Source organism: Hydra vulgaris, chromosome 15 (assembly GCF_038396675.1).
Source record: "Hydra vulgaris chromosome 15, alternate assembly HydraT2T_AEP".
Classification (NCBI taxonomy): domain Eukaryota; kingdom Metazoa; phylum Cnidaria; class Hydrozoa; order Anthoathecata; family Hydridae; genus Hydra; species Hydra vulgaris.
Window position 1 is genome coordinate 5156095 of NC_088934.1, and position 15536 is coordinate 5171630.

Genomic DNA, 15536 nt, shown 5'->3' on the forward strand with positions numbered 1-15536 from the left:
GTTTGTCTAGAAGAGAGTCAAAGGTTAAAGGTAGTGAAGAAATCTTCATATGATTTATTTGTATTACTATTTGGAAACTTTGATTCCTTTATCCCAGTTGATTTTCAAGTAATCATTCCTAAATTCTTCACTATTTAATTTTTTGAAGTTTCGAAGAAGAATATTGCTTTTACGAGAATTAATATTTCTTTTTTTAAAGATAAATAAATTAGAAACTGTGGCAAATGATCCGATATTCTAATAGTTACGTTGCCGGAAAAGATATCTTTAGAAGTTGAATTAGAAAATATATTATCAATTTAAGTACATGAGTGATTGGTAATTCTTGTCGGTTAAGATATAAAAGGAAAAAAGTTGTTTGAAGCAATGGTGTTCAAATACTCCGAGATTGAATTATCTGAGTTTGCTTTTATAAGATCTATATTAAAATCACCCATTATAAAGATAGTTTTATTTTTTTCAACAGCAAATTTTTCAAATGGAATAGCTAAATATGAAACAATAAATTCATTAATATCCATGTTAGGATGGCGATAAACACAGCCAGCTATGATATTAGACTTTTTTAGGGAAAATGGTTTCAATAAATACAGACTCTAAGAATTGAGGTTTGTACATAAGTAAATCATTTCTAGATTTATAAACTAGTTTATTAGATATATAAAGTAAAGCACCTTAGATGAAGTTTTTGTTGGAGTATGTTCATAAACATATCCACGAAGGTTTATTGGAGTTGTTGGCAGTAAGTCAGATTTTAGTTAGTTTCTGTAATTCCGATTATACTAAATTCGTAATTTACTAGAGGTAAAAGTGAAGTTAATTCGTCAAAATGTTTAACTAATGAAGCGATATTTAAATGAAATAGAGAAAAACAATTAATATTGATATTTAAAGAGTTAAATTTTTCGATGTCAATGTATTTACAATTGATTGGGTTCTCAACTATGTTCATATCATCGTCCTAATTGTTATTTAGCTGATAAGTAAAGTAATTATTTGTTAAATTTTATAAAATTTATAAGTTGATTAAAAGTATTAGACTCTCGCAAGCAAGGAAAGAGGGAAAGGTTATTTGGCAGATCATTGAGATGTAATATATTGTCGATTAAAGTTTGAAGAAGTAGTTCATTATCCGATATAGAACTAAATGGAAAAATACTGTTGCAGCATGTAATACAGAGCCAATAATTCACGGAAGAGTTTTTTAATAAACTAAAATCATTATTATTTAAAGAACTACATTTCTTGTAGATTAAACTTAGGCAGTGGTTGCATTGAAGTGAATGATGATTAGCACGAATATTTTTATCACAAGTTTTGCAGAGTTAAGACATAATAAGAAGAAATTTGTTTAGAAATAAAGATATTGGTATTAATAAGATTATTCCAACAGAAACAATATAACAATAGTAGTAACTATACAGTAATATAACAATGATGAAGTTTATGATAAAAATATTAACAATAAAATAATAATAACGGATAAAAATAACAAAAACAATGATAATAACAATCACAAAATGAGCAATAATAATAACATTAGTGACGTAATAGCAAAAGTAGTAGTAATGTGTAATAAAAATGTAAATACTATAAATACTAACACTTAATAATAAAATATGCAATTATATAGCTAGTAATAATGTAAATAATAATAGATATGATAAAATGATAAAATAGATATGTAAAAAAGAAAATAAATTGAATTAACTAAGAAAAAAAAGAAAAAACAGTAAAATAAAAATAAAAAAGTTAATGCAACTCCAAGAATAACCGTAAATTCTTAAACTTCTTTATTTATTATACTTTTTACTTGACTTGCTGATGGGTGGCAAATAAAAAAGAGTCCTTTTTCTAAATTCGAATTTCTTTGTTGTTCTTTCTTTCTTTCTTTTTTTTTCTTTTTAGCAGGTCTATATTTTATTGGTTACTCATTTATTGTATATTTTATAACTTTAAATAATTTTTTATTCAAACAAGCAATTAGAAGTTTACTTTTTGACTTTTACATATAATTTGCTGATGCCTTTATCTTTCTTTATATTAATAAATTTTTTCTTTTTATTCAAATAACTTCTTTCTTCTTTTCTTTTTTTTCTCTCCTAAAAACCGTTGGATAGGCATATCCGCCATTCGCGAACACATTGTATCGATTTGTGAAAACTATTAATTAAAACTATTTTGACTGTGGAAAATTAAAGCTTGCCATAATGTTAATCAATGTTGAGAAAATAATTCAAATGAAATCAGGAATAAAAAAAAAATTCAAAAATAAAAATGGATTGAAGAACAAAATAAAAAACTTACTGCATCAAATTTTGGTACAGTTATAAACCGTAGAAATAATACTCCTACAACTTCATTGATAAAAAAGCTTATAAGAAACTGTGATAGTAGTTTACAATCACAAGCTTGTAAGTCGAGAATTGAAAATGATTATATTGCTCATGAAAAGTTTATAGAAAAAGTTAACTGTGATGCTAAAAAATGGGATCTTGTTATAAATCCTTAATGCCTTTACTGGTTCTAGCCCTGATTGATTGAACTTAGACAGCTACAAAATAATTGAAGTCAAGTTAAAAGAGTGTAAAAGTATGTAAAAAGTATTATAAGAAATTAGTATTTTTTTTTATTCTTCAATATTTTTTTTGTTGGGAATTGCATAAAATAATAAATTTTTAAGTTTTACTTAGTTGCTAAAGCATTTAGATACACAACATGTCAAATCCCAACTTCTTTTTTGTTTGTTTGTTTTTTAGTTAAATAACATTGTTTGGTGCACTTATCTTTTCTGCGTAGTCTTGTATAGTGCAAAGTTTACTCCAATAATATAGTTTTTAAAATTTGAACTGAAAATTTAAAAGGTGTGAAATAAAGTACACCAAAGTCTATTGGGACAATCTCAGTTCTTTCAATATTTGACATTTTACTTGACTTAATTTTGTTGTTTACTTCCACGAACATACAAATAATGGATTGCATTTCTGGGAAAAGGTTAATCGCTTTACTTGCTACAGCCTGTATCCGCTCCTGACAAGAATTGGACTGTTGAAATGCTGCAGCATAATAGGCAAAAAGCAAGCCAAGCAGTTTGCAACATACAAAGTCAATATTTGCCAGCTGCTAAACTTAAGCTTTTACTTCTTTGACTACAAAGTAAAGTTATCAAACTCGTATATTATTTTTAAATTTTAAAGAAAAATGTATTAAGTTGTTTTCAAATTAGAAATTATTGTTTTCATGGGCGATTGTACAATATAAATCCAGAAAAAAACTGTCAAAGTATACTTTAAAGCGTGCATTGTGGTTTTGCGGTATCTTGACTCATTACCACGAAAAAAGGAGTAGTTACAAAGGTTCGAAATGTTGGCACAAAAAACCAAACATGTTTTTCACTGCGATTACTTTATTCGTTTTTAAACGTACTTTTTTTTTTTTTTTTCTACAAGTATAAAGAAATTATTTAATGATACGGAAAAAACCTAAAAAAAAGTTTTTAATTAAATTTTAAAAAAGTAAAAAAAGTTTGTTTTACCCATTATCACGTTATTATTATTATTATTATTATTATTATTATTATTATTATTTGTGAGTATAAAAATTTAATTATATTTAAGGAATTTTTATTTTTTATTATTACTTAGAAATAAATTGCTTTCAAAATACATGATGTAAATTATAAATTTAAATATATAATTTGTTATTTTTTGTTAACTTTCATTATAAAAAAATTAAACCTGAATTTTTCTAAATTCCATATAAGTAATAACAAGTTATTGTCAATTAATTAGACTCACCTTTAAATAAATTACTTATAAAATCAGGACCTTTAAATAGGATTTTAAGGTTTAAAAATGGTTCAAAAATAAACAAAAAAAAGTTTATTACTTAGCCGGCACAACTCAGAAAAAAGTTACGGTTAGTTTCTGTTCCATGTTTAAAACTTTCTAAAACAAAAAGAATAACACTTTTCAAAAATGGTTTTCATTCCGTGAAATTAACTATTATTATTTACTATCTTATAACCAGATAAAATATTAATAGTTTCACCGTTACGGAAACGTTGCATTACAATATAATAACTTTCCGTTAGGAATGTGAGACCACATTCCTAACGGAAAGTTATTTTATTGCAATGCAACGGAAAACAAATTTTATCATTTCATTTTATTCACTTAATTATCAACGCTAATAATGTTGATAATAGGGTCCGTCATATCGCGGGTAATATTGACAGTAACGTTTTACACAAAAACGTCATTGTTAACTACCTTTTTAACAATACTTAATAAGTTATATTTTTTTTATTTATTTATATATTTACTCTTTTTACAGAAAGTAGAAAAGTAAACAAGAAAGTTTAATAAAAAATTAAAAACAAAAAATTGTAAGCATTAATGTAATAAAACATACATGGCTTTATAAATTCTGATGATTTCTAACTTCCATGATTCTTAAATGATTTTGATGATTTCCATGATTCTTTGCTGATTTTGCAAACGGAGGACTTTTTAAAATTTAGATTTTATTTACTAGTTTTTTTTTATTATTAGTATATTCAAGACAATAAAGTTATTTTTTCATTTAAATGTAAAGTTGTCTATAAATATACTTTAGTTTCTTATTCCTGGAATACTTGGCCTTGTATCTGGTTTTACGAAAAACCGCTGCTGTGTAAGTTTGATTTTATTTTATCGTTTATAAAATTTTAATCTAAATGTATTAGAATATATTGTAGCGTAATATTGCCTAAATTTGGTCACTTAAAGGTTTTTAGGAAACAGATATTTATATTTTTAATTTATATTGTAAAAAAAGAAATTAAAAAAAAAAAAAAATGAATGTCCAAAATTATAATTTAAATGCAATTATCTATTTATGAATTCTTAACAACAATTTTCTTAAATTTTTAACTTTTATAACTTAGACCACTAGAAAATACACATTTTTATAGCTATAATTTTTATATTTATATTTTGTATATTTTATATTTATATTTTGTATATTTTATATTTATATTTTGTATATTTTATATTTATATTTTGTATATTTTATATTATTATTTTGTATATTTTATATTTATATTTTGTATATTTTATATTTATATTTTGTATATTTTATATTTATATTTTGTATATTTTATATTTATATTTTGTATATTTTATATTTATATTTTGTATATTTTATATTTATATTTTGTATATTTTATATTTATATTTTGTATATTTTATATTATTATTTTGTACATTTTATATTATTATTTTGTATATTTTATATTTATATTTTGTATTATTTATATTTATATTTTGTATACTTTATATTTTTATTTTGTATATTTTATATTTATATTTTGCATATTTTATACTTATATTTTGTATATTTTATATTTATATTTTGTATATTTTATATTTATATTTTGTATAGTTTATATTCATATTTTGTATATTTTATATTTATATTTTGTATAGTTTATATTTATATTTTGTATATTTTATATTTATATTTTGTATATTTTATATTTGTATTTTGTATTGTTTATATTTATATTTTGTATATTTTATATTTATATTTAGTATATTTTTTATATTTCACAAAAACATTGCTTAAGTATTAAATTTTTTATTTTGAAAACGTTTTACTAAAGCACGAGATGCCAAGTGATAAATAAACTTCGTATCCAAGAAAGCTGTTTAACATTTTATTGTTAGATTACCAAAGTTACAGTGGTGACCGTAATTGAGTACTGCAAAAAATGTTACTGAAATATGCGATGAGACATAAATATATGTATTCAAAATTAAATTAACAATTTAACTAACAATTCATTGAGGCAAGATTCATGGCTGATGCACTATACTTTTTAACAATTTAGATGACCAAAGTTACAGACAAGATATTACCATTGAAGAAAAGGTAAAGTTCAATGATTAAAGCTTCTTTATAAATCTAATTTTTGCATCGTAAAAAGTTGAATAACAGCCTTTTACTGAGAAAGATGTTAACCTTTCTCAAAAATGAATTAAGGCAAATTCTGGCTGCTGAAATGATTTGGAGAGCTTTAGAAAATTTCAGTTTGTAAAAAACATGCAAGTAAAAAATGACTGCACCAAGAGAAAAACTCGTCTTTTTCAAGATTACGTTTATGAATATAAATCTGAAGATTAAACCAAAATGGTAAGTTTGTAGCAAGAGAGGAGAGAAAGAAGATGCACGCTTATTTTAACAGAACCTAAACAAATACAACAAAAAGTACAAAGTAGGAATTAGACAAACTGATATTGTCTCTGCTACAGTGATTTATAATTGCTATTTGAATAATTTTAAAACAGATAAAAATCTTTTTTTTATAGACTATTAAGTTTTCGATATTTTTTGCTAATATTACACAGTTTATTTAAAAAGTTTATATAAAAAATATGAACAAAATAAAAAAGAGTTTGAGTTCAACGTGATCCTGTTACACAGAACCTAAAGAGCTGAAACTTTAAACATAATTAATTTGTAATTGATTATGTTAAAGTTTATTTATGTTTAATTTAATTAATCAAGATGTAAATGACAAAGAATGCAAAGTATAGTGTCCCTAGGTTTCAACTTTGGTTACAATAGGCTAATATACACCTATACATATATATATTTGTATATATATATATATATATATATATATATATATATATATATATATATATATATATATATATATATATATATATATATATATTGACAAGTAAAACACATTAAGTGACACTGCAGCTAATTTGAGATAATCAAGTTATAGTTAGTTTTACCTGCTGTAAGAACTTGCGAAACAGCAATTAATGATATCTTTAGATAAAATACTAATATTTCGGATTGATTTACACACTTAGTTACTTTTTCTTGCAATATGTTGTTAATATTTGGGCATCACAGTGCATAAAAGTAAATTTCCCATGAAACTGTACTTAATGAGTTTTACTTGTCAACCGACGGTATATATATATATATATATATATATATATATATATATAAATGTGATTTAAATGTTGTCATCTTTTACAAGAGTATATATATTGGGTTGGGGAATAAGTTCCTTCGGTTTTTTTCAAAGAGCTTTTTTTTAAACAAAAAGCAATAATTATGGCAATAAATTAATCAATTATGTATACGCCGTTACTGTTTAAAACCTCCTCCCACCTCTTAACCAATTCGTTTATGCCGCTCCGCCAAAACTCTCCCGGTCTGGTGTCAAAGAAGTTGTTGAGCCAGTGTTTGAGGTCCTCTTCGGCGTTGAAGTTAATACCCCTCATTTGATTTAACAAGGAGCGGAAAAGTTAATAATCTGTTGGCGCAAGGTCCGGAGAGTACGATGGATGTTGAAGAACCTCCTATTCGAGCCCTTGGAGTCCGGATTTGACGACTTGTGCAACAAAGGTCTGGCATTGTTGTGGAGCAAGATGACTTGGCCTTGTCGGTCCGATCTTTTCAGTCGCATAGCCTCATTTAAGCGGCGTATTTGGGCAATGTAGAGCTCTTTGTTGATCGTTGGGTTCCTTTCAAGTTTTCCCAGTGTATCATGCTTTCCCAGTCCCACCAAACGCAGAATATTATCTTTTTCGGGTGGAGATGTTGCTTGACTCTCAGCGTCGGCGTGTCTCTTAAGGCCACCCACTCCTTTCTTTGTTTCATATTGACGCAAGATGTTGAGCAGCAACATGAAGACGATTTTCTTTGTTGACTTCGTTAAGCTTGTTAGGCACCCAGGCTCCAAGCTTTTTGGCAAAACCCATTAAGTGAAGATGACTGAGGATTGTCTTATGATCATAGTTCAATTTTTAGGCCAATTCACGACTTTTTTGTCGACCATCTTCCTGCCTTGATATGCTTCTCATCGAATTTATCGTGGGTTGTCCGCTGCGAGGTATGTTTTAAGGTCAAAGTTGCCGTTTTTGAACTTTGCAATCCATTTCTGTGCTGCGTGCTCACCTGTGACACCCTTTCCACACACGTTGCATATGTCATGAGCGGCTTCAGCTGCTTTTTTACCGCGATGAAAAGCGAAGAAAATTAGAAGTCGAAAATGGTGATTTTTGCCACCTGGATGTTCCATTTCTATGGGTGGAAAATACGAAATACTAAAAATATTTAAAAAAAAAAATAACACAGTTCTGTAGAGCAGAAAAGGCACTGTGTAATAAATACAAACACTTTGCTGAACAACAAGGGAATTCTTTAAATAATCCGAATAATACTTATTCCCCAACCCAACATAAACTAATTTAAAACATCAGATGATACAAATTCTCTCAATACTAAATAAGTTATTTGAAATTTTCGCCGGATTATAGACACCGGCATCATCAGCATATAATATAGGATAATTACAAAAATTGAGACCGTTAAATAACAACAAAAATTTTAAATTTTGACGTCACCTTTATAATGGCTTCTTTTACTTAAGTATGAAAAAAAAGAAGTCATAAAATTCGTTTTAACATATTGTCCATTGCCCAAATTTATACCACCGTACATTGGAGACATTGATGTTTTTGCATCTCCAAGGCTTCACGGACTTTTCTTTTAAATTTTTTGTCCTCAACTTTAAGTGTTTCGGCTTTATCTCATTCAATGTCCTCATTTTACTTTACTTGATGCAAAGCTAATGCAGACTGGTTTAACTTGCATTCAGTCAAAAATTTGGCGTTGTTTAACCCTTGTTCGTATTTGAAGTTTTGATATACCGACATACACTTTGGAGTATATGCACTTAACTAAATAGGTTCTTGGTTAGCTGTTGCATGGTAATTTTGATTTACTTTAAGACGTTTATAGCGATTTTAGGTTAGCATTTAATTTAAAAACAGTTCTGTAATCAACTTTTCTGAATATTCTTCTAAGTCTGGGAGATATTATTGGTAGCCATGGTAAAGAGATTGTAGGAGGGTTATTGAAGTTTTTTTTTATTTTTATTTTTATTTATTTACATTTTCACAACGAGATATTAGTTACAAATTTTTAACATCGTAATATAAGCAAAATATATTTCCGTTACAAAAGATTATATTTAACCAAATGCTGATAAAATACATTTAACAGAAAAAATAATACTCAGTTAAAAAAGAAGAAACAATTGAAAAAATAAATAAATTGAGGAAGCATTAGTTAAAAATATTATGAAGGACTTGTTAAGATAAATTATATTGTTATAGGGAACTCGTAGAAGACTGAATAAGTCTTATCATCGAGAACCTTGGGTATTGTTTGATAGAATTTCATTTTTATTTGCTAAACGTTTTTTTCGAACCTGATAAGAAATATCTTTTAGCATTTTTTCATTGTACCCATTTTCAGTAAACACTCGAATTAAAAATTCTATCTCATCTTTTAAATGGTTTTCGCTGCATATTGAGTATGCTCTGTGTATTGAATATTGCTTTTAAAATTTTGGAATCGTGATTTGGATATTGATTATAGCATCTTTCCTATAAACCTTGAACTCATATTTTCCTTGTGTATTATTAATAACAGTTGTATCCAAAAAGTAAAGTATCTTATTTTTGTTTTCAACTTCATTAGTATATTTTAAAGAAGGATGATTTCTGTTAAGGATTGTTTGGAACTGTTTCGCTTGCTTTAAGTTAGAAAACCTAGCGTGGCTATCATATTCATATCTATGAATATATATATATATATATATGTGTGTGTGTGTGTGTGTGTGTGTGTGTGTGTGTGTGTGTGTGTGTGTGTGTGTGTGTGTGTGTGTGTGTATGTTAATATAATGTTATAAATAAAATGTCTATATACCAAGTAAGAACAGATCGTTTTTAAAATGTTAAAAAAACGTTAATATTTGTTTTAATAGGTTTTTTAAACGTTTTAAAAACGTCCTGCGCTTACTGGGTCGGACCACTGCAAATCCACTAAAGCAATGTTAGCTGGGTAGTGTTTGATATTTTTTTTTATTCGAATATATATGTTATAAACATTTATTCTGATTTTATTATATGACTTCAGGAGCACTATTAAATTTGTGTTAAATACCTTTACAAACGTATTTATCGCGAATGGTAAATTTTTTTTTTGTACAAGCGAGTTTCTTTTATAAGCAAGTATAAACCGTCATTTTATAACAATAAAATTTTTAGCAGCCGTAGCACAGTGGTTAGCGCGCTTGCCTCAGAAGCTAGATCCGTGGATCAACGCCACCTCTTGGCAAGTTTTATAACATTGGTAAGGAAGGAAGCGTGAACTTCCTTTTAAATGCTCTATTACTTTTGACGTTAAAAGTCTTACTTTTAACGTTAAAAGTTTTTTTAAAAACGGTAAATGGAAAAAATTTTACACTTAAAAACGTTTTTAACGTTAAAAGTAAACCTTTTAACGTTAAAAGTAAATCTTTTAACGTTAAAAGTAAATCTTTCAACGTTAAAAGTAAATATTTCAACGTTAAAAGTAAATCTTTTAACGTTAAAAGTAAATCTTTTAACGTTAAAAGTAAATCTTTTAGCGTTAAAAGTAAATCTTTTAGCGTTAAAAGTAAATCTTTTAGCGTTAAAAGTAAATCTTTTAGAGTTAAAAGTAAATCTTTTAGCGTTAAAAGTAAATCTTTTAGCGTTAAAAGTAAATCTTTTAGCGTTAAAAGTAAATCTTTTAGCGTTAAAAGTAAATCTTTTAGAGTTAAAAGTAAATCTTTTAGCGTTAAAAATAAATCTTTTAGCGTTAAAAGTAAATCTTTTAGCGTTAAAAGTAAATCTTTTAGCGTTAAAAGTAAATCTTTTAGCGTTAAAAGTAAATCTTTTAGCGTTAAAAGTAAATCTTTTAGCGTTAAAAGTAAATCTTTTAGCGTTAAAAGTAAATCTTTTAGCGTTAAAAGTAAATCTTTTAGCGTTAAAAGTAAATCTTTTAGCGTTAAAAGTAAATCTTTTAGCGTTAAAAGTAAATCTTTTAGCGTTAAAAGTAAATCTTTTAGCGTTAAAAGTAAATCTTTTAGCGTTAAAAGTAAATCTTTTAGCGTTAAAAGTAAACCTTTTAACGTTAAAAGTAAATCATTTAACGTTTAATTTTAATCTGCAGATGATAGCTTTCATGGTATTAAACATCATTTGTTTCATTATTGAAAGTGTTTCGGCAATACTGTTAGGCCTTGTTGTCACCTTCTGGAAAATTGCATCTAATACTCTCAATTGTCGGTATAGTAAAGTGGAATCCACATGCTACTGCCAGGGTACCCCAGTGACAGGTGATTATTATATTTAACATTAAATTGATATTTATTTATATGTTTTCATTACAAAAAAGGCTACTAATTTTAGAAAATGTCGTTAATGAAACATTGACAACAACCTTAAATTCTTTGCCCCTAAATTTGTTATATAAACTGAATTGCTTTGTGACATAATGTTAGTACGATATGACTATGACAAAGTTTAATATACCTCTAATAAGAATTATAAGTTGACATACTATTAGCTTACCATATTAATACGCCTACCAAAAATGTACAAAAAATTTTAAAACTAGTCTTTAAAATATTTACTAAAGGTTATCATTACTTTAAGCGCTGTAACAGAAATGATTTATTTGCTTTTTTGATCATGTTACAATTACTACAGAAGTAATTCAGGCCCTCCGAAAAAAATAAAAAAATAAACCATATGCCGGTTTAGGGTTTATAATGGTTTTGGTAAAGGTTTTGATTATGATTGGTCAGTTTAGGGTCTAGGTAAGGGTTAGATCACCCTAATCAAATTTTGATTATAGTTTTCATTTTATAAAATTCAGGTTTTAGTTTGTGGAAGAACTTGTTTCACAAGTATCATTAAAGGTGCATTAAAACTAGTTTACACTCTTATCACGCTTTGTATAAATATATTTGTAAAGTACTTTTAATAGTTTATTATTTGTATACTAACAATTTAAACTGACAAAAAAATTAAAACAAAACTAGATTATGACGTAATTAAACGAGCGCATAAAAGCAATGAAATAAGTTAGTTTTATTCTGTTTAACTGAAAACATTTTTTGTACCATAACTAAAGCATAATTAAAAATCAAAAAGACTGAAGAATATTTTGTTGAATTTATTTAATTACGCTACCAAAAATTTTAAGGAAAAATTATAGAAATGATTCCTTAGTTAAAGTAAGGAAATAACTCCTTGAAAATCAATTTCCTTGATTTAGAGAGTTTTTCCTAGTGTTAAATGGCAATCAAAAAAAACTCCATTGTTAAAAAAAGTTCTTTTATTAAAACGAAATCCTAAAAACAAGGAAATCAATAATTAATAACTTTTTTAAATTAAGAAAATATGTTTTCAATGCATATAATGGAAGATTATTACGTTTAATAACTTTGGTTATTTAACGTAATAACATTTGATTTTCAATTATTAAGTAAAGAGGGGTTATTTTTCAAAATAACTCATATAATAATTTTTTTTTTTTATTTTCAAAATTGTCAGATCGTAAACAATCATCTTAGAAAAAACTGAGCCAAATTTTAAAACAATCGGTAGAATATATAATTTACATCCTTCGACAGAAAATTAAAAAATATAATTTATAAAAACAGTAAATAAAGAAAAATAACTAAAAATATTATATGAAAAGTATATAAAAATGATTCAAAAGTCTCCTTTTTCATAAATTTCACCCTTTTCTTCATTATTTTTATCATCAAAACCTCTTCTATTGGCTCATAACTTTTTTCGTTGCCTTTTTCCTGAATCGGTTGACTTTTTGTTTACTTGATTAATACGCAGTTTGTCTTTTTCAGTTAAACTTTGTATTTGAACTTTATTATTATGAATATTCAAATTTTTAAAAACTTCCAAAATACCATTTGATTCATCGTTAAATAATAAAACTGCTGATGCTGCAGCAATCTCAATTATACTTCTACCAGCATAAACAGTTTTTGGAGCACGCGACCATATAATATTATTCAATGACTCATTGATATTTTGAGTCTCCCCACCTAAACATCTTTTAAAAAAGTTGTTTGAACCAAGTTCTTTCCAAGTAAAAAATTGCTTTGATTATATCACTTATAGCCTTGGGTAGAGATATACTGTCCTTGTATTTAGAAGTATTTTTTAGCTTATCCAATTGGTACTTACATCAGGATTCAATAGTTTGAGGGCAAAATTTATGATAACCTTCAGGATCATCGTTTGCTAAACAATGATGTATGAGTGCAGCAAAACTTTTTTTTATGCCATATATATCACTTTTATTTTCACGCATGGCCATGCTATAAAAATTCTGAAGCGTATTAATAACTTTATCAGTCATTCTTCTCTTGCCAGTCAGTCGCTTACCATCACTTAATAGTTTGCCCTTGTAACTAACTTTCAAAGCTCTTAATCGCGATGCAACACTTTTCTGAACATGTCCAACACATTTACTTTTTACAATTAAATATCCCGGGTATGGGTCTGCATCAAATATATCTTTAAATAATTTACTATCACCATTATTTCTGCATTTTGTATATCGTAAACTGTTTAAAACGTTTAAACTTTGAAAGGGCGCCAGCTGAATCCGTTGCCTCAGCACTTACTTTAAGGTTAATGCTACAGTTATGTGAAGTTTATTATAGGCAGTTATATTATAGGCAGACGATTCTCTTTTTAACTTCTAGTATTTGCAACCTTTACAGTTTTTGGACAGTGTTTGGGTATCGACACATTTACTGTTAGAAACAACAGTCGCCACGCCATTAAGGAATGAATATCTGCATTTTTGCCATGTACCGTCCACACTTACAGTTACATTCCTTATCGTATCACCTTTCACAAACATAGGTAAATCAAGTTGAATATTGTTCTTTATGCATTTTTGTGATACTTACTAACAATGAGCTGTAATAGTATTGAACGAAGTTAAATTCTTAGGTGGTGGCATGTTCATAACGCTACTAAATATTTTTATACTGGTAAGACCTTTGTCAATTTCTCGAAATGCCACTGCTACTCTAATATTAATGTCAAAAGCTTTTCTCCCCTTCTTGTAAATGATGACATCATCCTCATTTTGATCTTCTATTGTTTTAGAGGAAAAATACTCTTTTGACCAATTACATCTCGAGCAGTAAATAAAAAGCGTATGACCTAATCCTTTTTTTTGCAGAAATGTCATGCTTTACTTGTAATTTTTTGCATTGACAACATGGACAAGTCCCAAAAAAATTGATAATATCTCTAAGTATATCATAGCATTTAGATTCATTTTTAATTTTATTATGGCAAGCTATAGAACCCATTTTTATTTTTTTCGCAGAAGCTTATTTGTTTTAAGAAGTGAATGTTGTTACTTTATCTATATCTGTATATTTGCTTTCCCTAAAGGTTTGTACTGTAATTAAATTAACTGGACGTCTCTTTGCTCTCGACTTTTTTCTTCTACCAGATGATCTCATATTAAAGTCGTAATATAAATAAATGCTTAGAAAAATCCACAAAAAAAAAACACACCTATCTTGATCATTAAAATGCTTTCCGTTCAACTTGTGGTTTAAAGTTATGGATTTTAAAGCAAAAACAAACAGGATACTATTTTGTTTAAACATCCACTGTGTTCTTACTAAGAAAATACTCACCTATTAGGGTTATCTAAGAGTCTTGCAAGGTTGCTGTTAGCGTTGCTAGGGGCTGAAATTTCACTACCTTAAAATAAAGTGCCATTACAGGTATTTATAACTTTTTTTTACAAAAACAAATTTCTTTTTTGATTTCTTTGATATTTAAACTATTTAAAAATAATGTAAAAAAAATATTAAAATTATTAAGAGATGTACCACCTTAAAAGTTCTACTTTTTTATGATTTTGTTATAAAGTTGAAACCCTGACACCCAAAGTTTATTTTTTGGGACACTCTAATATATATATATATATATATATATATATATATATATATATATATATATATATATATATACATATATATATATATATATATATATATATATATATATATATATATATATATATATATATATATATATATATATATATATATATATATATATATATATATATGTATATATATATATATATATATATATATATATATATATATATATATATATATATATATATATATATATATATATATATATATATATATATATATATATATATATATATATATATATATATATATATATATATGTATATATATACTACATAATATAACAAAATCAAATTAGCCAATAAACTTATCAAGAAATAAAGCTTTGTATTGGCTCTATACAAAAAATTTTAGAAAATTTTTTGGAAAGGAAATGGTTAAGATATTAGGACTGCAGCAAAATATCAAATGTTTTAATAATAATAATAATAATATTTAGTACTAAACCAAAAATGGTCTCAAGCGGAAAGCTAAATAAGCGCAAATTTCATAAGTGCAAACTGAAGTTAGTGCAAAGCGTTGCAAAAACTGACATAAATGCGAACTGACATAAGTGCGATTTGACATAAGTGCGCTGAATAAATTTGCAAACATTTGCATAAGTGCAAATTGGCATAAGAGCAAACTGGCATAAGTGCGAATCAGT

The 15536-nt window shown here is 26.4% G+C and overlaps 1 protein-coding gene across 1 annotated transcript in view; it reads left to right on the forward strand.

Moving 5' to 3' along the window:
• Nucleotides 1-15536, forward strand: part of LOC136091369 (uncharacterized) — a 49018-nt gene that overhangs the window by 9139 nt on the left and 24343 nt on the right. Inside the window, exons 2-3 of the mRNA XM_065818843.1 lie at nt 4618-4674; nt 11053-11218. Of these exons, the coding sequence (XP_065674915.1) occupies nt 4618-4674; nt 11053-11218 (223 nt within the window). The remainder of the gene's footprint in view (nt 1-4617; nt 4675-11052; nt 11219-15536) is intronic.